The 16,787-nt window shown below is 42.0% G+C and overlaps 1 protein-coding gene across 1 annotated transcript; it reads right to left on the reverse strand.

Annotated features, from left to right (window-relative positions):
* Positions 1-9: 9 nt before the first annotated feature.
* chmp5b (charged multivesicular body protein 5b) lies at positions 10-14,399 on the reverse strand. The gene is made up of 8 exons (XM_084326559.1): positions 14,208-14,399; positions 12,920-13,024; positions 10,744-10,790; positions 7,619-7,712; positions 7,437-7,508; positions 4,858-4,966; positions 1,664-1,776; positions 10-379 (listed from the first exon to the last, which is right to left on the reverse strand). The coding sequence occupies exons 1-8, from the start codon at positions 14,274-14,276 to the stop codon at positions 329-331; spliced, it is 660 nt and encodes a 219-aa protein (XP_084182685.1). The 5' UTR covers positions 14,277-14,399; the 3' UTR covers positions 10-328.
* Between the last annotated feature and the right edge of the window lie 2,388 nt (positions 14,400-16,787).

The raw sequence follows: 16,787 nt of genomic DNA on the forward strand, positions 1-16,787 counted from the left end.
CAAAGTTGAGGCTTGTTTGAAATATATAATTTTAATAATTTTGCCGGCAACACCATGCTGCAATAGAAAGTTAGAAAATAAGAATTCCAATAATTATTTTAGAGAAATAATCTGTAGAAAAAGAGCTGGAATAACAATCAATACTATTGATTACATGATGGTTCTGCTATCAATTACTGGTATTTCCTACCATCAGTTGTTGGATTGAACCCACTTTGACATGACAGTTTTCAGCGCCACCACCGAAGGCTGGAGTGTTGGATAAATATAAAAAGGCGGATGAATATAAAACTGATGGGAGGGGAGTGTTGCCATCATGGGCCGTTTCTTATGTAGCAGGAATCTGGGGAAGGCCAAACTCATCCACCAGTACGCCGTCCTGAAACACACAAGAACGGCATTCAAGACGGACTTAAAGATAGAATCTGTAACGCTGCTGTTAACCTCAAGCCAGAATATACTGCTGCTGTTAACCTCAAGCCAGACTTAAAGGTAGAATCTGTAACTGTCAAAGCGATGACCTCTAGGCAAAAGAGCCTCGCTTGGGGTTGTACTTTGTTAAAAAAAAAATTGTTATGTGGGTTGTAGTTTAACTGAATTTCTCCAGACCTCTCTTGGCCGTGCCTGAGGTGTGGCCAGATATAACAACCCTCCCCTATCCCTACTTAAGCACTTTGGGCTGCAATTCTTGTATGAAAGGTGCCATACAAAATAGATTATTATTATTACTACTCAACTCCAGCCCAACACATCAGACTAAACCTAAATGTAAACAAAGTGCAATATCAAGTGGGGCTCTTGCCTAGAGAGGTCGCTGTTTGACAGTATTACAGACTCCATACCTTTTGGGGTGGAAAAGGAAGGTTCAGGCTTTTTTATGAGCCTATCCCATCTAAGGAGTACTAATTAAACCTCTACGGACGTGTTAGTTTGTCACCAGCCCATCCTCGTTAGCAACGGTGTCGGTGATGCAAGTCAATAGAGTAGGAAACGATTACTCTAAAATATCACCAATCAATAGAAATGTCTCGAGGGACCTGTATATGATTTTAGAGAGTTAATGGTTTCATACTTACAATAGGCCGACTGCTGAATAATACAATCAGATAATTGCTGATCAATACTTCCAAAACCCATGAATCTTCCATGTAAGTATAAAAACAACTTGTGCTTGTTTTAAACTAATGTGGGCAGGTAACTAAAACTGGGTTATAGCAAAGTCAGGTCGCTGCACTACACCATGGGAATAATGTGGGGGTTAAAGGAACACGCTTAGCTTATCGTCTTCTCCAGAGAGACAAGAAGATAGATAGATACCAGTTTCCTCTCTGTGCGTTCAGTAGAAAGCTATCTGGCTGCACGTTAGCCTAGCTTAGCACAATGAATGGAAGCGGACAGTGCCTTCGGGAGCCTTCGGGAGAGGTGTTAGTTGGACAATGCCTAGGCTAACCGGCACTGTCCGCTTCCACTCATTGTGCTAAGCTAGGCTAACGTGCAGCCAGATAGCTTTCTACTGAACGCACAGAGAGGGTTCAGTAGAAAGCTATCTATCTATCTTCTCGTCTCTCTCTCTCTCTGGAGAAGACGGTAAGCTAATTTCCCAAAATATTGGTGTGTTCCTTTAACATACAGCAAAAACAACTACTGAATGTAGGAAAGGTACCCTGTTAGCCACCCTGTCGCTGGGCAGGCCCTCCGGGATGGAAGGGGCGGTAGCCTCATCCAGGTAGGAGCTGTCCTCATCCTGAAGAAACTCGTCTCCCAAGGCATCCAGCTCTGAGGACACAGTCAAACACAAACATTTAATAACCTGTATGTTGCAATGGAGAAGGTTGATTTCACCAACCCTTAGATTGCAATGGAGAAGGTTTATTTCATATTTAGGGATTGCGCCGAGATTCTGGTCACCGAAAATAGCAATTGATAACATTCGGCCGAATGGCGCGTTCAAACCCCAACCGCATACCATTATTTTCTGATGAGCCTGAATCAAACATGGCCGTCAAGTTCCTACTCAGCCACTCGGACCGTGGTTCAAACAGCGCCGGCAACCCATGCTGTTCTGTGACTCTGAACCCCTGCACTGCATCGCGACTGTACTTGATCCGAGGTATAAAGACCAATACTTTGTTGTGGGCGGACAAAGCAGCGTGCACGCAAAATTATGTTCTCTTTTGCCCCGATGCAATTGATCATTTTGCATGCATGCTGCTTTTCCCCCCCGCATTAAAGTAATGGTCTTCATACCGTGCATCAAGATCAGTCCCAATAGCCCTCTTGGATATTGGAGGACCAATCAAGGCTGCTTTCCAGAGCTGGCACAGCTGGCAGGTACTCGTCTGGCCCGTCCACAAGCACAGACGGTGACTCATTTAGTTATTTTCAGTTATTGTGCTTTTTTGGTATAATGTCAGGGACAATGTAATTTAATTCTGTCATTGAAAAGCATAAATCAAAAGCAAAATGTATTGAATTTAATTCATGCAATGGCAGAAATTGGCAAATAAATAAAAAAAATACCGGTATTTGGCCATGTGTTTCCTTTCAGCCAAGAACTTTAATTTAGGTGCATCCCTACTTATATTGTAATGGGAGATGGTTGCTTTCACCAGATTTTAATGGAGATGGTCGATTTCACCAAAGAACAGAATTATATGTAGTGTCTTGATGTCCGTGTGGTCCTTACACATTTTCTTCCCAAAATTAAAAGATTTGAATATCAAAATTTGTATCCGAGCTAAGAATCTCCATTTGGTTTGGTGGAAGGTTCCTTTAAAGTCTGAGGGCTGAGCCTGCATTCTGGATTGTGATTAGATTAGAGCTGCTGCTAACTATTATTTAAAGGTGACATGTACTATAAATGTCATTTTTCAGTCTCTAGCATTGTATTATAGTAATAGGAGTTCGTATCAATGTGTTTTAGTGTCTAAATACCATATTGGCGGATTGCTCTGATTCAGCTCAGCCCCTTTCCTCTTCCAGTAAATCAGGCCATTTTGATTTGAACGACTGAGTCACGTCATTCGGACGCTGGGTAGCGCACAGTGATGCGATGGTTGGAGCTAATGCCCGCCCCCATTCTACCTAGACTAGACAGCGAGTGGAAGCCACTTCCCCATGCTGCGAGGCGGAGTGGGGCCCGACGCCTCTGCGTGCGCTCTGGAGGGAGAGAGAGATGGAGAGAGAGGGAGCACTTGGGGGGGGGGGGGGGACCTGCTGCACGGCACACGGGAGAGGGGAGGAAGGGAGGCCCACAAGCTGCCCCCCGGCGGGTCCCCCCGCCCTCTCTCTCTCTCTCTCCCTCCGGAGTGTGTGCAGAGGTGTCGGGTTTCGCTCTGGAAGAAGCTCTCTCTCTCTCTCTCCCACCCCCCCCCCCCTCTCTCTCTCTCTCTCCCTCCGGTGTGTGCAGAGGTGTCGGGTTTCGCTCTGGAAGAAGCTCTCTCTCTCCCACCCCCCCTCTCTCTCTCTCTGTCTACCAGTCGCTGTGTGGGCTGACTGTCACTCAAAGTGCTTATGGGCGGAGCCAGGCCATAACAGCCTGAAATCTTGAAGCTGGAAAATGATGGTTGAGTACTTGATTAGAAATATAAAACAATGCATTTTTTTTAAAAAAAAACGTACAGATGTCTTCAATAGACTAACAGGAATTGTGTAAAGTTGCCCAAATAGTGCTAGGAATAGCAGTGCATGTCACCTTTAAGTCATCCAAAATAAAAACAAATTACATTTGTTTTAGTAAGTTTAGTTGTGTTTCATTTCCCCCAAGAATAGAGTTGACGCATGCACTCTTAACTTAGAGCATTTCTTCTTCAACAACAGTCTTTCTTCTTCAGCAACAGTCTTCGTGCTTCTGAATGAAATGATGATTCTTCTTTTGTATTTCCGTGAGATTAGCTTTGTAACATTTAATTGTCACCAATGAAATGTTTTGAAGAATCAATGCAGTCATATTTAATTGATCATTTAAAAAATCTATTTATTAGATTAATTGTGACACCCTGGTATAGACCTCTTTCGCCTATGACAAACACTTAACAGTGTTTTTCTTGCCTGTTTACCAGTAATTTTGTCTTTTAAAAACTGTGTTTGGGCTGAAAGGGCTAAAGGAGTGGGTGTATTATAGATATATCGTGGGAGGAGAGAAAAATGTCTTATCGGTAGTTATTTTTCTCTATCACTGCATGCAGCAATACAAATGTCTTGACTTTTCAAGCAAACGCACAATCGTGTTTTTATTGAATAAAAATGCTTCAATCTGCTTTCGTGGACCATCTTATGTTTTTATTTACTTTCGCTTTTATAAGCTCATCAGTGTTCACCCGAGCCAAGCCGTGGTATTATTCGGTTGCATACAATCTTACATTATCAAGTGGATTATTGCTAATTCTGTACTTCTGTATGACAACTATTAAAGAACTTGAACTACTCACTCTGAAATCAAATCCATGGAAATTATTGGTTTTGTGCAAGATAAGTGAAAGCTGTGGTAGAGAGAGATTCTGAGGTGAGAGGCGTTTCTGTGTGTTGCGTGGGTGTGTGTTGCGTGCACGTGCCTTTCATTTGTATTTAAAGTACAATATCATGATATATATTGTTATTGAGATATGAAATTTCCCATATCGTGATAGAAGATTTTGTCCAAATCGCACAGCCCTAGAATGACCTGCAGCTGGTGACGTCGGGGTTCTGAGCAGCGATGCTAAGCTAGTTTAGTGCTATAAGGTAAAGCCAACGTGAAACACAGACAAAGCTGGTTTAACAACCCATTCATTGTCCCATGCTGAAGGAACCCTCTCTGATTCGGGAGGAGAAATGATGACAACCACGTAAGAGGCCTATAGATGGTCCTATACAGACCTGCTTCCAGGTCATCCTCATCGATCTCAGGTGTGCCATAGCTTCTGCTCATCGACTCCTGAATCTCGTCGGCGTCCTGCATCATATCTTCCAACTGATCGTGAAGATCCTGTAAATAGAACAAAAGAAATACTCTCACCCAGAACAGTCTTGCTTTCATATCGTACAACAGAAAATATCTTTTGGCTGTTCGATTACAACAATCTGACAACGTAATTTTGAGCCAGCCGTGAGTGTAAGCAGAAGAGGGGTACACACGGAGGACTGAGGGCTAAAGCTAGCTAGCTCCCCATCATCCATCGTTACCCAGCCTCTTCCTAGTATTGTGGTAAAAAATAATGGTAAATGGTGCATTTATATAGCGCTTTTATCCAAAGCACTTTATAAATTTGTTCCTCACATTTGACCCATTCACACACAGACGGCAGAGGCAACCATGCAAGGTGCCAACCTGCACATCGGGGGTTAAGTGTCTTGCTCAAGGACACTTCGGCACGCTGCCCGGGAATCGAACCGGGAACCTCCGGATTACCAGACAACTGCTCTACTTCCCTCTGGAATGGACAGTGCTATTGAGCTACCAGGCTGGACCTCTTAGAACCTCAACACCTCATCACTGGTTAAGAAGGCCCACCAGCGCCTCTTCTTCCTGAGGAGACGGAGGAAAGCCCACCCGTCTCCTCAGATTCTGGTGAACGTTTACCAGTGTGCCATAGAAAGCACACTCAACAACTGCATCACAGTCTGGTACAGCAACTGCATTGCCTCAGACCGGAAAGCACAGCAGAGGGTGGTGAAAACCGCCCAACACATTTGCCTACCGTGAGAACAGTAGCCACCCTTGTACCTTGGTATTACCATCACGCCAAAACTGGATACATTAATTCCGGTCAATCATGAACCAGTTACTGTATATCCTACGTCAGTGACTCATTAAACAGATGGTCCTCTCTCCCACGCTCTCTAATAGGATGTATTGACATCGTCAAGATGAATGTGCTACCGACATTTTTGTATCTATTCCAATCAATTCCACCTCCTTCAGACTTCTTCTCCAAAATGAAGAAATGACTCACCAACTTCACAGGGACCAACAGGGGACCTGGACTGCGCCTTTCTTTACTCTACCTCCCCCATGACAGAGGCCTATGATTACCAAACCTGATATGGTACTATTGGTCAGCCCAGATAAGGGCTGCTCTCTTCTGGTTTTACTCAAAACCTTCTGGCCCCGGGTCGAGATAGAAACATTAGGCTCAAAAAGACTAGACGTATACTCACTTATATTCTGACTCAAACTGAAAAATTAGGAAAAACACTGTGAATCCATTTGTCAAAATACTTTGCTTTGTATGGCATGACGCACAGCTTGCTTTGGGGTGAAGTCTCAGGGTTGTCTCGCTTCTCCCCGATATGGGGTAATACAAACTTCCCTCCTGGAAATAATTACTTGGGGTTTAAGCTTTGGTTCATTCGATGAGATCAATAGAAATTATTATATTCCACAGTCCCATTTTTTATTTACAGATTTGTAGTTTCATTAGCTCAACTCAAAATCACTCCCTTAACTTGGCCCCCCGTTAACAACTTTAGACCACTTCACAATTCATCACCAAAGGGGTAGAGAGGGCAGATCTCTTTGATTTATGACAAACTAGTAGTATCTAAAAACATAAAGAATATTCGGACTATAAGAGAACAGCGTGGCGCAAAGACCTACATGAGGACATTCTAGATCTGTGGATTCATACCAGGGTGAACTACGACTCAGTATGCAGTATTGTACAGAGGTGTGTCATGGGTCTAACTTGACAAAACACCAGTGAAGGGAGGTGCCCACTTGATAACCCTGGTGATTTGCTGACTCTCACTGCCCATCTATCAACACGTTGAGTTGTGGTGCCGTTAGGGGCCATGTGGTAGGGTACTGCATGTACTCTAGCATCGGCATTCTCAATTCCTGAAGCTCACATCAAAGGGGCGCAGGTCTGTTGAAGTTGGCAATGCTGTTTGGGGGCCATTATATGGACCACGTAATACTGTACATCCGTAGTGTGTAATTCCATAGTATACGTATTTATAGGCATGTTAGACCTTCTTTTGGCAATGGGAGTGGGTTTCTTCATTGAAAGCTTATCCTATCATTAGGGCACAAATAGCTTGTGTTTTATTATAAATTAAATATACATAGGGTAGCTATATATATTTGTACAAGGGGGTGACCTAGGTTAGAGTCTGTATATTATATCAGTGTGGGCTGTGCATATGCGTATTGTGTTATTACTGAAGAGTAACATAATGTATCACCTGTCCAGCAGATCAGATCAGATATTTGATCTCGTTCTTTATTATCTACCACAACTTTTATTCTCATATTTCTATTGTAACTTCTATTACCATGTCTGTATCTCCCCCCCCCCACCCCCCCCCCTGTGCTGCTATGAACCCTGAATTAGGGGATTAACAAAGATCCATCTTCTTATCTTAAAATAATTACCAGTAAAACGTGACACTTGTGCTACAGAATAATCAATGTATTCGATAGAAGTAAATCTGTAGCCCTAAAAGGAGATCAATACCTCAATCTTGTCAATATTCACGTTCTTGTACGCTTTCTTCATCTCTTTGGCGCCGACTTTCATTGCGTCAACCTAAACAGTGAGAGAATATTAGAAGATAGACAAGACCAAACCAGTGACGTTGTGGAGAGGAGAACGCCACTTAGCATCTATGATTAGTACATTCCATTACAGTTCCTTACGGTGGTTTTTGTATCTTTGAGGTTTTGGATGGTGTAGTTGGTTTGTTCCATGTTGAACGACTGCTGCATGAGGTTGTCTCTCTGGCCCTCGTACCTGCAGGAGGCCAGTTAGACAGGAAGTACAGTTATTATGCTCTTATGACTCATCAAAAGTGCTGTCCTCTGGACTTGTCTGTAACAATGACCCCTGTTACAGTGATAGGGACACCGACCGTACAGGCAGCTGTGGGTGACATCCTTCGGATGAGACGCTAAACCGAGGTCCTGACTGAATCTCGTCGTTAAAGAACCCAGGACGCTTATCGTAAAGAGTAGGGGGTTCGCAGACGTTCCTGGCCAAATTCCCAAATCAGGTCTCTAACATCAAGGTCACCTAATCATCCCTTCCTCTTAATTGGCTGATATCAATCAAAGTGTGATGTGTGCCGGGTGCCAGTGTATGACAGCCATTGAGCCTGCGTAGCCCAAGGTTGGGTGCTACCAGTGGTGGTGAAGGAGACTATTTCCACCCTACATTGTGGGGAGCGCTTTGAGTGTCTAGAAAAGCGCTATATAAATGTAATGAATTATTATTATTATTATGACTTCTGGTTAATACTGGCTGCTTATATGGTTAGTTTTACCACAATATTTGTACGTTGTTAATAATTATAAAAGATCTAAACAACTCCCATTTCAGAGTTCATATATGTTATTACTATGGTCTAAGACCGTCCAAAGATATTAGTGAACATGAACAACTCTTCCCCCAAATCCAAAAACTATAGAGTGCTGAAACAAATGTCAAATTAAGTCTGAAACAACAATGTTCTGAGTATGCGGGTACATTCTCCGTTTCAGAACTGAGAACGCTACTATAGAATAAAGCTCATTTAGGTCTAAAAAGATCAAACAAAAATGAAGATAAGATATTCCTTTATTGATCCCCTTTCAGGCAAATTCTGTGGGTCCATAAAATCAGTCTCCCACTCATTGCCAATGGAGCAGCTATAGACCTCGAGTCTTACTTCTCTTGGTTTCTGGCTTTGGGAGAGAAGCTCATGTTCACAAATATTGATTGAACTTTCCTAGACAATGGAAATAAATAATACAAATAATTTCTTTGTGTAGTGTTCCTCTTAAAGGATTTGGGATGCACTACATATTTGGCCAATACCAGGCTATAACAGGGTAACCGTATCGGAGAATTAACCCCAACTAGTGGCCGTTTGGAGTGTGAATAACCCTAACTCTAACTAACCTTACTGTCATGCACTTGTCCTAATAAACTAACCTACACTGTAACACGCAACACTTTGATGAATATTGTTACTCAGCTGATAGAGTTGTATCCTTCCTGATGACCTGTCGTACAGAACTTGTAAGTCGCTTTGGATAAAAGCATCAGCTAAATGACTAAATGTGAAATGTAAATGAATGCTGGCTGATTGCTTGGCCCCCGGAAGCGCTGCTTGCAGCAATACGATGTTCCCTGTTCTAGGTTCCTTCAGTTTCCCTTCTTCTGATCACCACTCAAGTTGCATTTCATCATCAAAGTCACCCAATGACCACTACACTTCCGCATTACATTGTACATCGTTTTAACTCTGAGCGTTACCAAAAAAAATTCAGATTAGGTAAAATAGGCGTAGAATATACCTTACCTTAGCCAGAAGGTACTCCAAAAAGAACGATCCCCAGTGATCCCATCGCCATTACTCGTGTATATGTGTATACTCGTGTATATGGGAAATAGGTGTGAGGCGATAAAATCTCAGTGTGATTGATTGATTGAAAACTTTACTAACAGATTGCAGAATGGGTACAGTACAGTACAGCTCAATACATACAATTGTTAAGGGGATGCAGACCAGAGAAAGACTTTCGTCTTGTTTACATCAGGGTCCCCCATTTTCAATTCATCGTAACATATATGACATACATGACATACAGATAGACAGTACTGCTACATCTATATATTTATGACATACCATATTTGTAAATACAGTACTGTTTGTGATACAAAGAGAGCCCAGAAAACTAAGTATATACATTTGCCGTAGAAACTGTGCATTGGAGGTGGTTGGGTGGGTGGGTGGGGGGGGGGGGGGGGGGGGTTGGGTAGGATGGGTGGGTGGGGGACACTGTACACTGTATAACTGTACAAACAAAACTGTACATTGGAATATTGACAAGACCATACTTGGTAATTTACTGTACATTGGAGGGGGTTGTGTTAGGACATTTACAGGGGCCAGTTTCGAATTGCAGTCTCCCGTAGGTGTTTTTTGAGAGTGTTTTTGAAAGTGGGTAGTGATTCACATTCCTTTACAGCTTTGGGTAGGGCGTTCCACATTGATGTGGCATAATTGCGAAACGTGTTTAGTCCCTTGTTTGAGCCGAATCTGGGTGTGATTGCTCTGTCGCTCTGTCCTCAGAAGGGGAGGAGTTCTTGCAGACAAAGAAAAAAAAGTGTGTCCACACTAAACTATTCCAGTTAAAAAGGTAGGCGATACTGCCACCTGGCAGGATTCGGTCATCATTGCAATTTTAACGTAGGCAGCGGTGCAAGGGAGATACAAGGAGGTCCGTGCAGTGGTTAGAATGGGGATCAGAGGAAAAATATCAAAGGATCAAAACCTGAGTATACTCGGGTTTTGGCGCTCAGCGGTTGGCGACGAAACCTGACTATACTCGGGTTTGGCGCAGAAAGGGTTAAATGGATATTTTATTTAGGTAAAACTTGTCAAAATTCACCTCCATCCACATGTATCTACAAGTAAGCTAGCGACCACTGTTGTGTTCTGTTTTACTGAAGTCTGCACAGCAGTAGTTTGTTTATACTTCAGAAGTATGATATTTAGACTTGGTCCTCAAAATCAATGGACGTGAATGAGGAGCCTGACACCTGGGAGAAATGGTGGTGTTGACAGCGGACGACAGGGACAGCAGAGGTCGCTGGTTTACTTGTAGATGACTTTAGATACGATTTTTGACAAGTTCTACTAAGGTGAAATATACCTTTAAGATGCTTTTGGGAAACGAGGTCCAGATCAGTACGGTATTGATCAGTTAAACCGTAGGAATTGGTATTGGCAGCAGCAAAGTGGTGTAATGGCTTCTGCACCAAATGTAATGAAACTTACATTCTCTTCTGCCTCAGTATTCTCATTGCCTTCTGCTTGACCATGTTCTGATAAAAGAAGCACAAGTAGAAAAAGGTAAATATGAGATCAAATTAGGGATGCACCGACATTTCGGCACCGAAAGTTTTCGGCCGAAAATGGCAAAAAATGGCCTTTCGGCTTTCGGCCGAAAGAGTTTTTTCACCGAAATTATGTCACCGAAACAGAAACAACCTTGCGTGTTGTTGTGATGATGTCGCGCTGTTTCTATGTAAACTGCGCGCAATGCGTCCAATAAATGCGTCTTTAACATGCTTTATATCCTTATTTGCTATATGCCGCGGTTAATCACTGAGTAATCTAATATGCATATTATTCACGTGTTGTTGTGATGATGTCGCGCTGTCGGGAGTCGCTCTGTTTCTATGTAAACTGCGCGCAACGCATCCAATAAATGCGTCTTTAACATGCTTTATATCCTTATTTACTATATGCCGCGGTTAATCACTGAGTGATCTAATATGCATATTATTCAGAGCGAGAGGGGGGGGATTGTGTTTCTGCCTATGTTATGTAGTTACTCTCCCTCGTCCCCGCTGTCGTCCACACTCAGCTGTGAGAGAATTGTTGAATATACACAAATGTTCTAGAATGTTTGATTATGACATCATACTGAGCTGGACCTGTACTTTGTGACGTTATGTTATTTCGGGCATTCATAACATTATTTCGCGCGACTGTACATTGTAATGTTAACACAGCTCAGCTGTCTGTCTGTCGCGCGTCTACTGTGCCGAGTCAAGCGAGCACATTCAGCTGGGGACTAGAAAGGTGCGCTCAGTAGAGCACAGATGTCCGCTGCGCAGCCAGAGAAAAGATGGAATTAATGTACTGTATTCATTCAGAAGTGCTGAATAAATGTTTTATGGACCCATAATAGTGATTATTTATTATTTAAGTTAAGTTTTGCCATAATCATATATTTTTCCATAATCATAATGTTCCACAACATTGGTAAAAAAAATTCTATTCTATGAATCATTTTCGGCCTTTCGGTTTTCGGCCAACTGTTTTCTATTTTCGGTATCGGTTTCGGCCAAGAATTTCCCATTCGGTGCATCCCTAGATCAAATGATCATTTTGTATCAACTTGGAACACATTAAAAGGGGAACTATGTCCAATTGCAGAATTCATACATGTTCCTATGGAGTAAAATAGTACAAAATATTAGTCAACATGTTCAACTATCTCCAAAAATCTGGCTTTTGGTTTCTGGCTTCATGAGAGTAGCTCATGTTTACACACATATTGACCCGTCCTAGACCATGGAAATAACATGTTGGTTTTATTAATTTGAGTGGTGTTCCCCTTTAAAAGGTTATTAAGTTGGTGAGAGCACTCGCCCACGACTGCAATGATTGTTCGTTCAACTCCTGGTTTGTTTGCACCGTTTGTTTTGGACCTTTGCCGATACAAGACATAAATATATGACTTGTGGCCATAACATAACGTACATTATATAAATTATGTACCCTTTTTCCTGTGGTCAATTAGTACTTTATTTACGTTTTCTGATGAGACCGTGTTGTCATGAAAAGACCATTATGTTGTCTGTATCAGTTTTCCAATCCAACTTTATTTATATAGCATGTTTAAAAACAACAAAGTTGACCAAAGTGCTTCACAATCAATCAATACAGTAAAAAACACATGGATTAATCACAATACAATGCACACAGAACTACAAACAGATTACGGCAGCAGACTGTAATTTTTTTTTAAATGCTAAGGAGAACAGATGTGTTTTTAGATGGGATTTAAAAATTGGGAGCGTTGGGGCCACAGCCTAATGTGGGGAAGCAACTCGTTCCAGAGTTTGGGGGCTATAACCGCAAACGCACGGTCCCCCCTGTTCTTTAGCCTGGATTTGGGAACAACAAGGAGGGACTGGTCAGCAGACCTCAGAGATCGTAATGGGGACCGTAGGGGTGCAGGATCTCTGTGAGGTAGGGTGGGGCCAGACCATTCATTGCTTTATAAGCAAACAACAGGATCTTAAAATGTATCCTGGACTGCACAGGCAGCCAATGAAGGGAGGCGAGGACAAGAGTGATGGAACCAGCACAGCACAGTCTTTAATATTAACAGATCTAATCAAAGAAATGCTATTTTACAACACTGAGCATGAAATCTTACCTTTGTTGGCCCATCTCTCATCTTCTTCATCTGATCCTTGTACTTCACCAGTTCAGCATCTAGTCTGGCAATCTTCTTATCGGTGGACTCAGCTCGAGAATCCACCTTGTGGTAGAAAAAAGGAAACACAAGAGTCCAGAAATGAAATTGTAGTCCTATATTTATTACCTCAACTATAATGTGATGCTCTCAACACGTGGGCTTTCGTGCTCAATGTCGATCAATATAAGTGAATGAGGAATTGTTGACGAATGAAAAACATTAAACTATTGAAGTCTATTCTCTCTGATGCATTATTTTCCCTGTCAAGTTGGTTTGTGTAAACAGTGGTTCTCAACCAGAGGTCCCCCAGAAAAGTGAATTGTCAACTCAAGTGAGATGATTATTAAAGTGGACATTCTGATCATAGGTTTCACTTTCTCCACTGTGAGCCTCAGGCCCTCAGCTATAGCAATTCTGGAGTAAATCAAATCCAACAGACATCTCCAATATCTAGATGTAACAGTACTGTCCTCTGTATGTCATATATGTTATGATGAATTGAAAATGTAAACAAGACGAAAGTCTCTCTGGTCTGCATCCCCTTAACAATTGTGTGTATTGAGCCGTACTGTATTGTACCCATTCTGCAATCTGTTAATAAAATGTTCAATCAATCAATCAATCAAACTGAAATCTTCTCAGATGTGGGGTCTCACTCAGACTAAATCTAATCTAAATGATGGTCCAAAGCCTAATTGCATCAACGTGGGAGTCCTGGACGAGAGAAACATGTTGAGCACCACTCCCCCGGAATAGGCCAAGCATGCTAACCTGTAAAACTGGTTATCTCCAGTCAGGAAGAGAATCACATGGAACCACGACAACCTAGCAGCATACTGTCCTAATGCATTTCAACGTCCTCCTGGGCACATTTCCCATAATGTTTGTGTGTTCCTTTAACACAGAGTCTTGTTAATTAACTATACGAAGCAAGATATAACGTATATAATAATAGCTGGCTATTAATGTCACGTTATAAGTTCTTCAGTTATTGACTTAGTTCGAGCAGTAAACAGAAGCTAAAGGGCGAGCCTGTCTGTGTTTGTGACAGACAGTGTTTGAGACGTTAATATTTAAAAGATGCAAGTTATGATGAATTGAAAATAGGGGACCCCGATGTAAACAAGACGAAAGTATTTCTCTGGTCTGCATCCCCTTAACAATTGTGTGTATTGAGCTGTACTGTACCCATTGTGCAATCTGTTAATAAACTTTTCAATCAATCAATCAAACTTAACAACGTTACCCCTGATATGCAGTCCGTGAGATTCGGTGGCGGCCCCTTTGGTTTCCCCATACCGAATAAACGATTCATCTTGTAATAAGTGTTTCTTCAGCCGAGCTAAAGCTGACCTAATGTTAACGACGTTACACAAAACAACTTGATGTTTTCACTTTTGAGCTAGTAGTACTAGTTGTTGTTGTACCCGGAAGCAACTTGGGGCAGACGTCATAGCAGTCACGTGGTTCAGCCTCCACGCTCTGCAATGTTCGAGCGTGTGTGCGCGTGCTTGCTTACATTTTTATTATGTTACACTGATAATAAATAATATGTATTATACTTAAAAGTGCTTTATATATAACATTCAGCCGCCAGACTAGAGCTCCAGCATGTTATTTATCCAATCAGGTGAATTCCAGGATACATTGATTGATTTATTGATTTATTGATAGATAGATTGATTGATTGATTGATTGATTGATTGATTGATTGATTGATTGATTGATTGAAAATTGTATTAGCAGATTGCAGAATGGGTACAATACAGTACGGCTCAATACACACAATTGTTAAGAGGATGTAGACCAGAGAAATACTTTCGTCTTTCGTTACATCAGGGTCCCCCATTTTCAATTCATCATAACATATATGACATACATGACATACAGATGGAGACTAAAAGAGTCTAAAAAAGAGAGTATATACATTTGATGAAGAAACTGTACATTGGAGGAGGTTGGGTAGGTGGGGGGGGGGGGGGGAGAGAAACTGTACATTGGAGGTGGTTGGGTGGGTGGGGTGGGGGGGGGGGGGGGTAACTGTACATTGGATTATCGACGAAACCTTACTTGGTCCCAAGAAAAGGGTCTTGAGTATTATTAGGACATTTACTGTACATTGGAGGGGGTTGGGTTAGGACATTTACAGGGGCCAGTTTCGAATCGCAGTCTCCTGTAGGTGCTCTTTGTCAGAGTGGTTTTGATGGCTGCTACAGGATGGGGGGGGGTACTTTTATTCTGCACCTTTCTAAAAGTTCTGTGGATGTATTTTCTTTTGAATGATTACTCTACATAACATGTTATGTTATAGCACCTTTAAATGGGAGATATTATGGTAAATCTACCTTCCTTGCCTATAAACTGTGTGTGTGTGTGTGTGTGTGTGTGTGTGTGTGTGTGTGTGTGTGTGTGTGTGTGTGTAGAAGATCAGTACAAGTTAACACAGCCTCCCTCAGAGAATGTCTCAAAAACCTTTCCCCTTTATTGATATGTAAAATAAAATATATTTGCTGCAATTTCATTTAGAGCCCCTGGAGGGCGCCTCTGGCACATCGTTTATTTGCAATATAGTGGAACTGTTTTAATATAGAACTCGAACGGAACACACGCACACACACACACACGCACGCACGCACGCGCGCACACACACACACACACACACACACACACACACACACACACACACACTAGGGTGACCAGGTGTCCCCCTTTTGGTTGTACTGTCCCACCATTTGACCAAATGTCCCGCGTCCCTCATATTGAGAGGATGTCCCTCTTTTTGAAGCCAAAAAAAACATGCGTCTAAAAGCCCCTCCCTACAGACAGTAAACGTAGCAACCCGCCTCTTGTCCACACACATTGCTCTGATTGGTTATAGTACTTTAGCGTGCTGCTTGCCTGCTTGTGACGTGACTGAGTCGTGACGCTACCTCATATCGCAAATCTGATTGGTCAAAAAAAACACAACAACATTACAAGCAAACTAGTTCAAGACGGAAAGCAGTAAAAAGAAACGGACCTGCAGTTACAACCAAGACTGGCGAACGACACATGACTGGGTGAGGCAGATGGCAGGCAATCCGCAGCAGGCTTTCTGTGTTTTGTGTCATAGTTCGTTTTCAATTGCGCATGGAGGAGAATACAACTTGAAGCGCCACAGTGGACGTGAGTCTCACTTGAAAGTGGCTCACCAAAAAGAAACATCCAGATCTATGGATACGTTTCTTTTTAAACCAAACAATGATAGTCAGACGGACAAGGTCACTGCAGCTGAGATAACAAGTGTCTATCACACAGTACAACACTCCCATTCATACAGGTCAGCCGACTGTGGTAACCTTTAACCTTTGATTTAAATCTATTCGGTGAAGACCATGGCAGTTATTCTAATATAGAAACACAATTTATTTGTATTATTATTTTTGTATTATACTACACTGTTTTCCCTAGTTCTGTGTTAACAGGGAATATCAAACACAAGACATTCCTGTCAAGTGATGACGTTTGAATATTTAAAACAGATGTTAGGTGGTATTTAATTTGTATTTATTTTGATTTAACCTTTAACCTTTGATTTAAATCTATTCAGTGAAGACCATGGCAGTTATTCTAATAAAAAAAATTACATTATCTATCTGTCCCACTTTGTCCCACCAAAATCGTACTGTTGTCCCACTTTGTCCCACCAAAGTCTTACTGTTGTCCCACTTTTGGACTTTTTGCATCTGGTCACCCTAACACACACACACACACACACACACACACACACACACACACACACACACACACACACACACACACACACACACACACACACACACACACA

This window comes from Notolepis coatsorum, assembly GCF_963971535.1.
Source record: "Notolepis coatsorum genome assembly, chromosome: 12".
NCBI lineage: Eukaryota > Metazoa > Chordata > Actinopteri > Aulopiformes > Paralepididae > Notolepis > Notolepis coatsorum.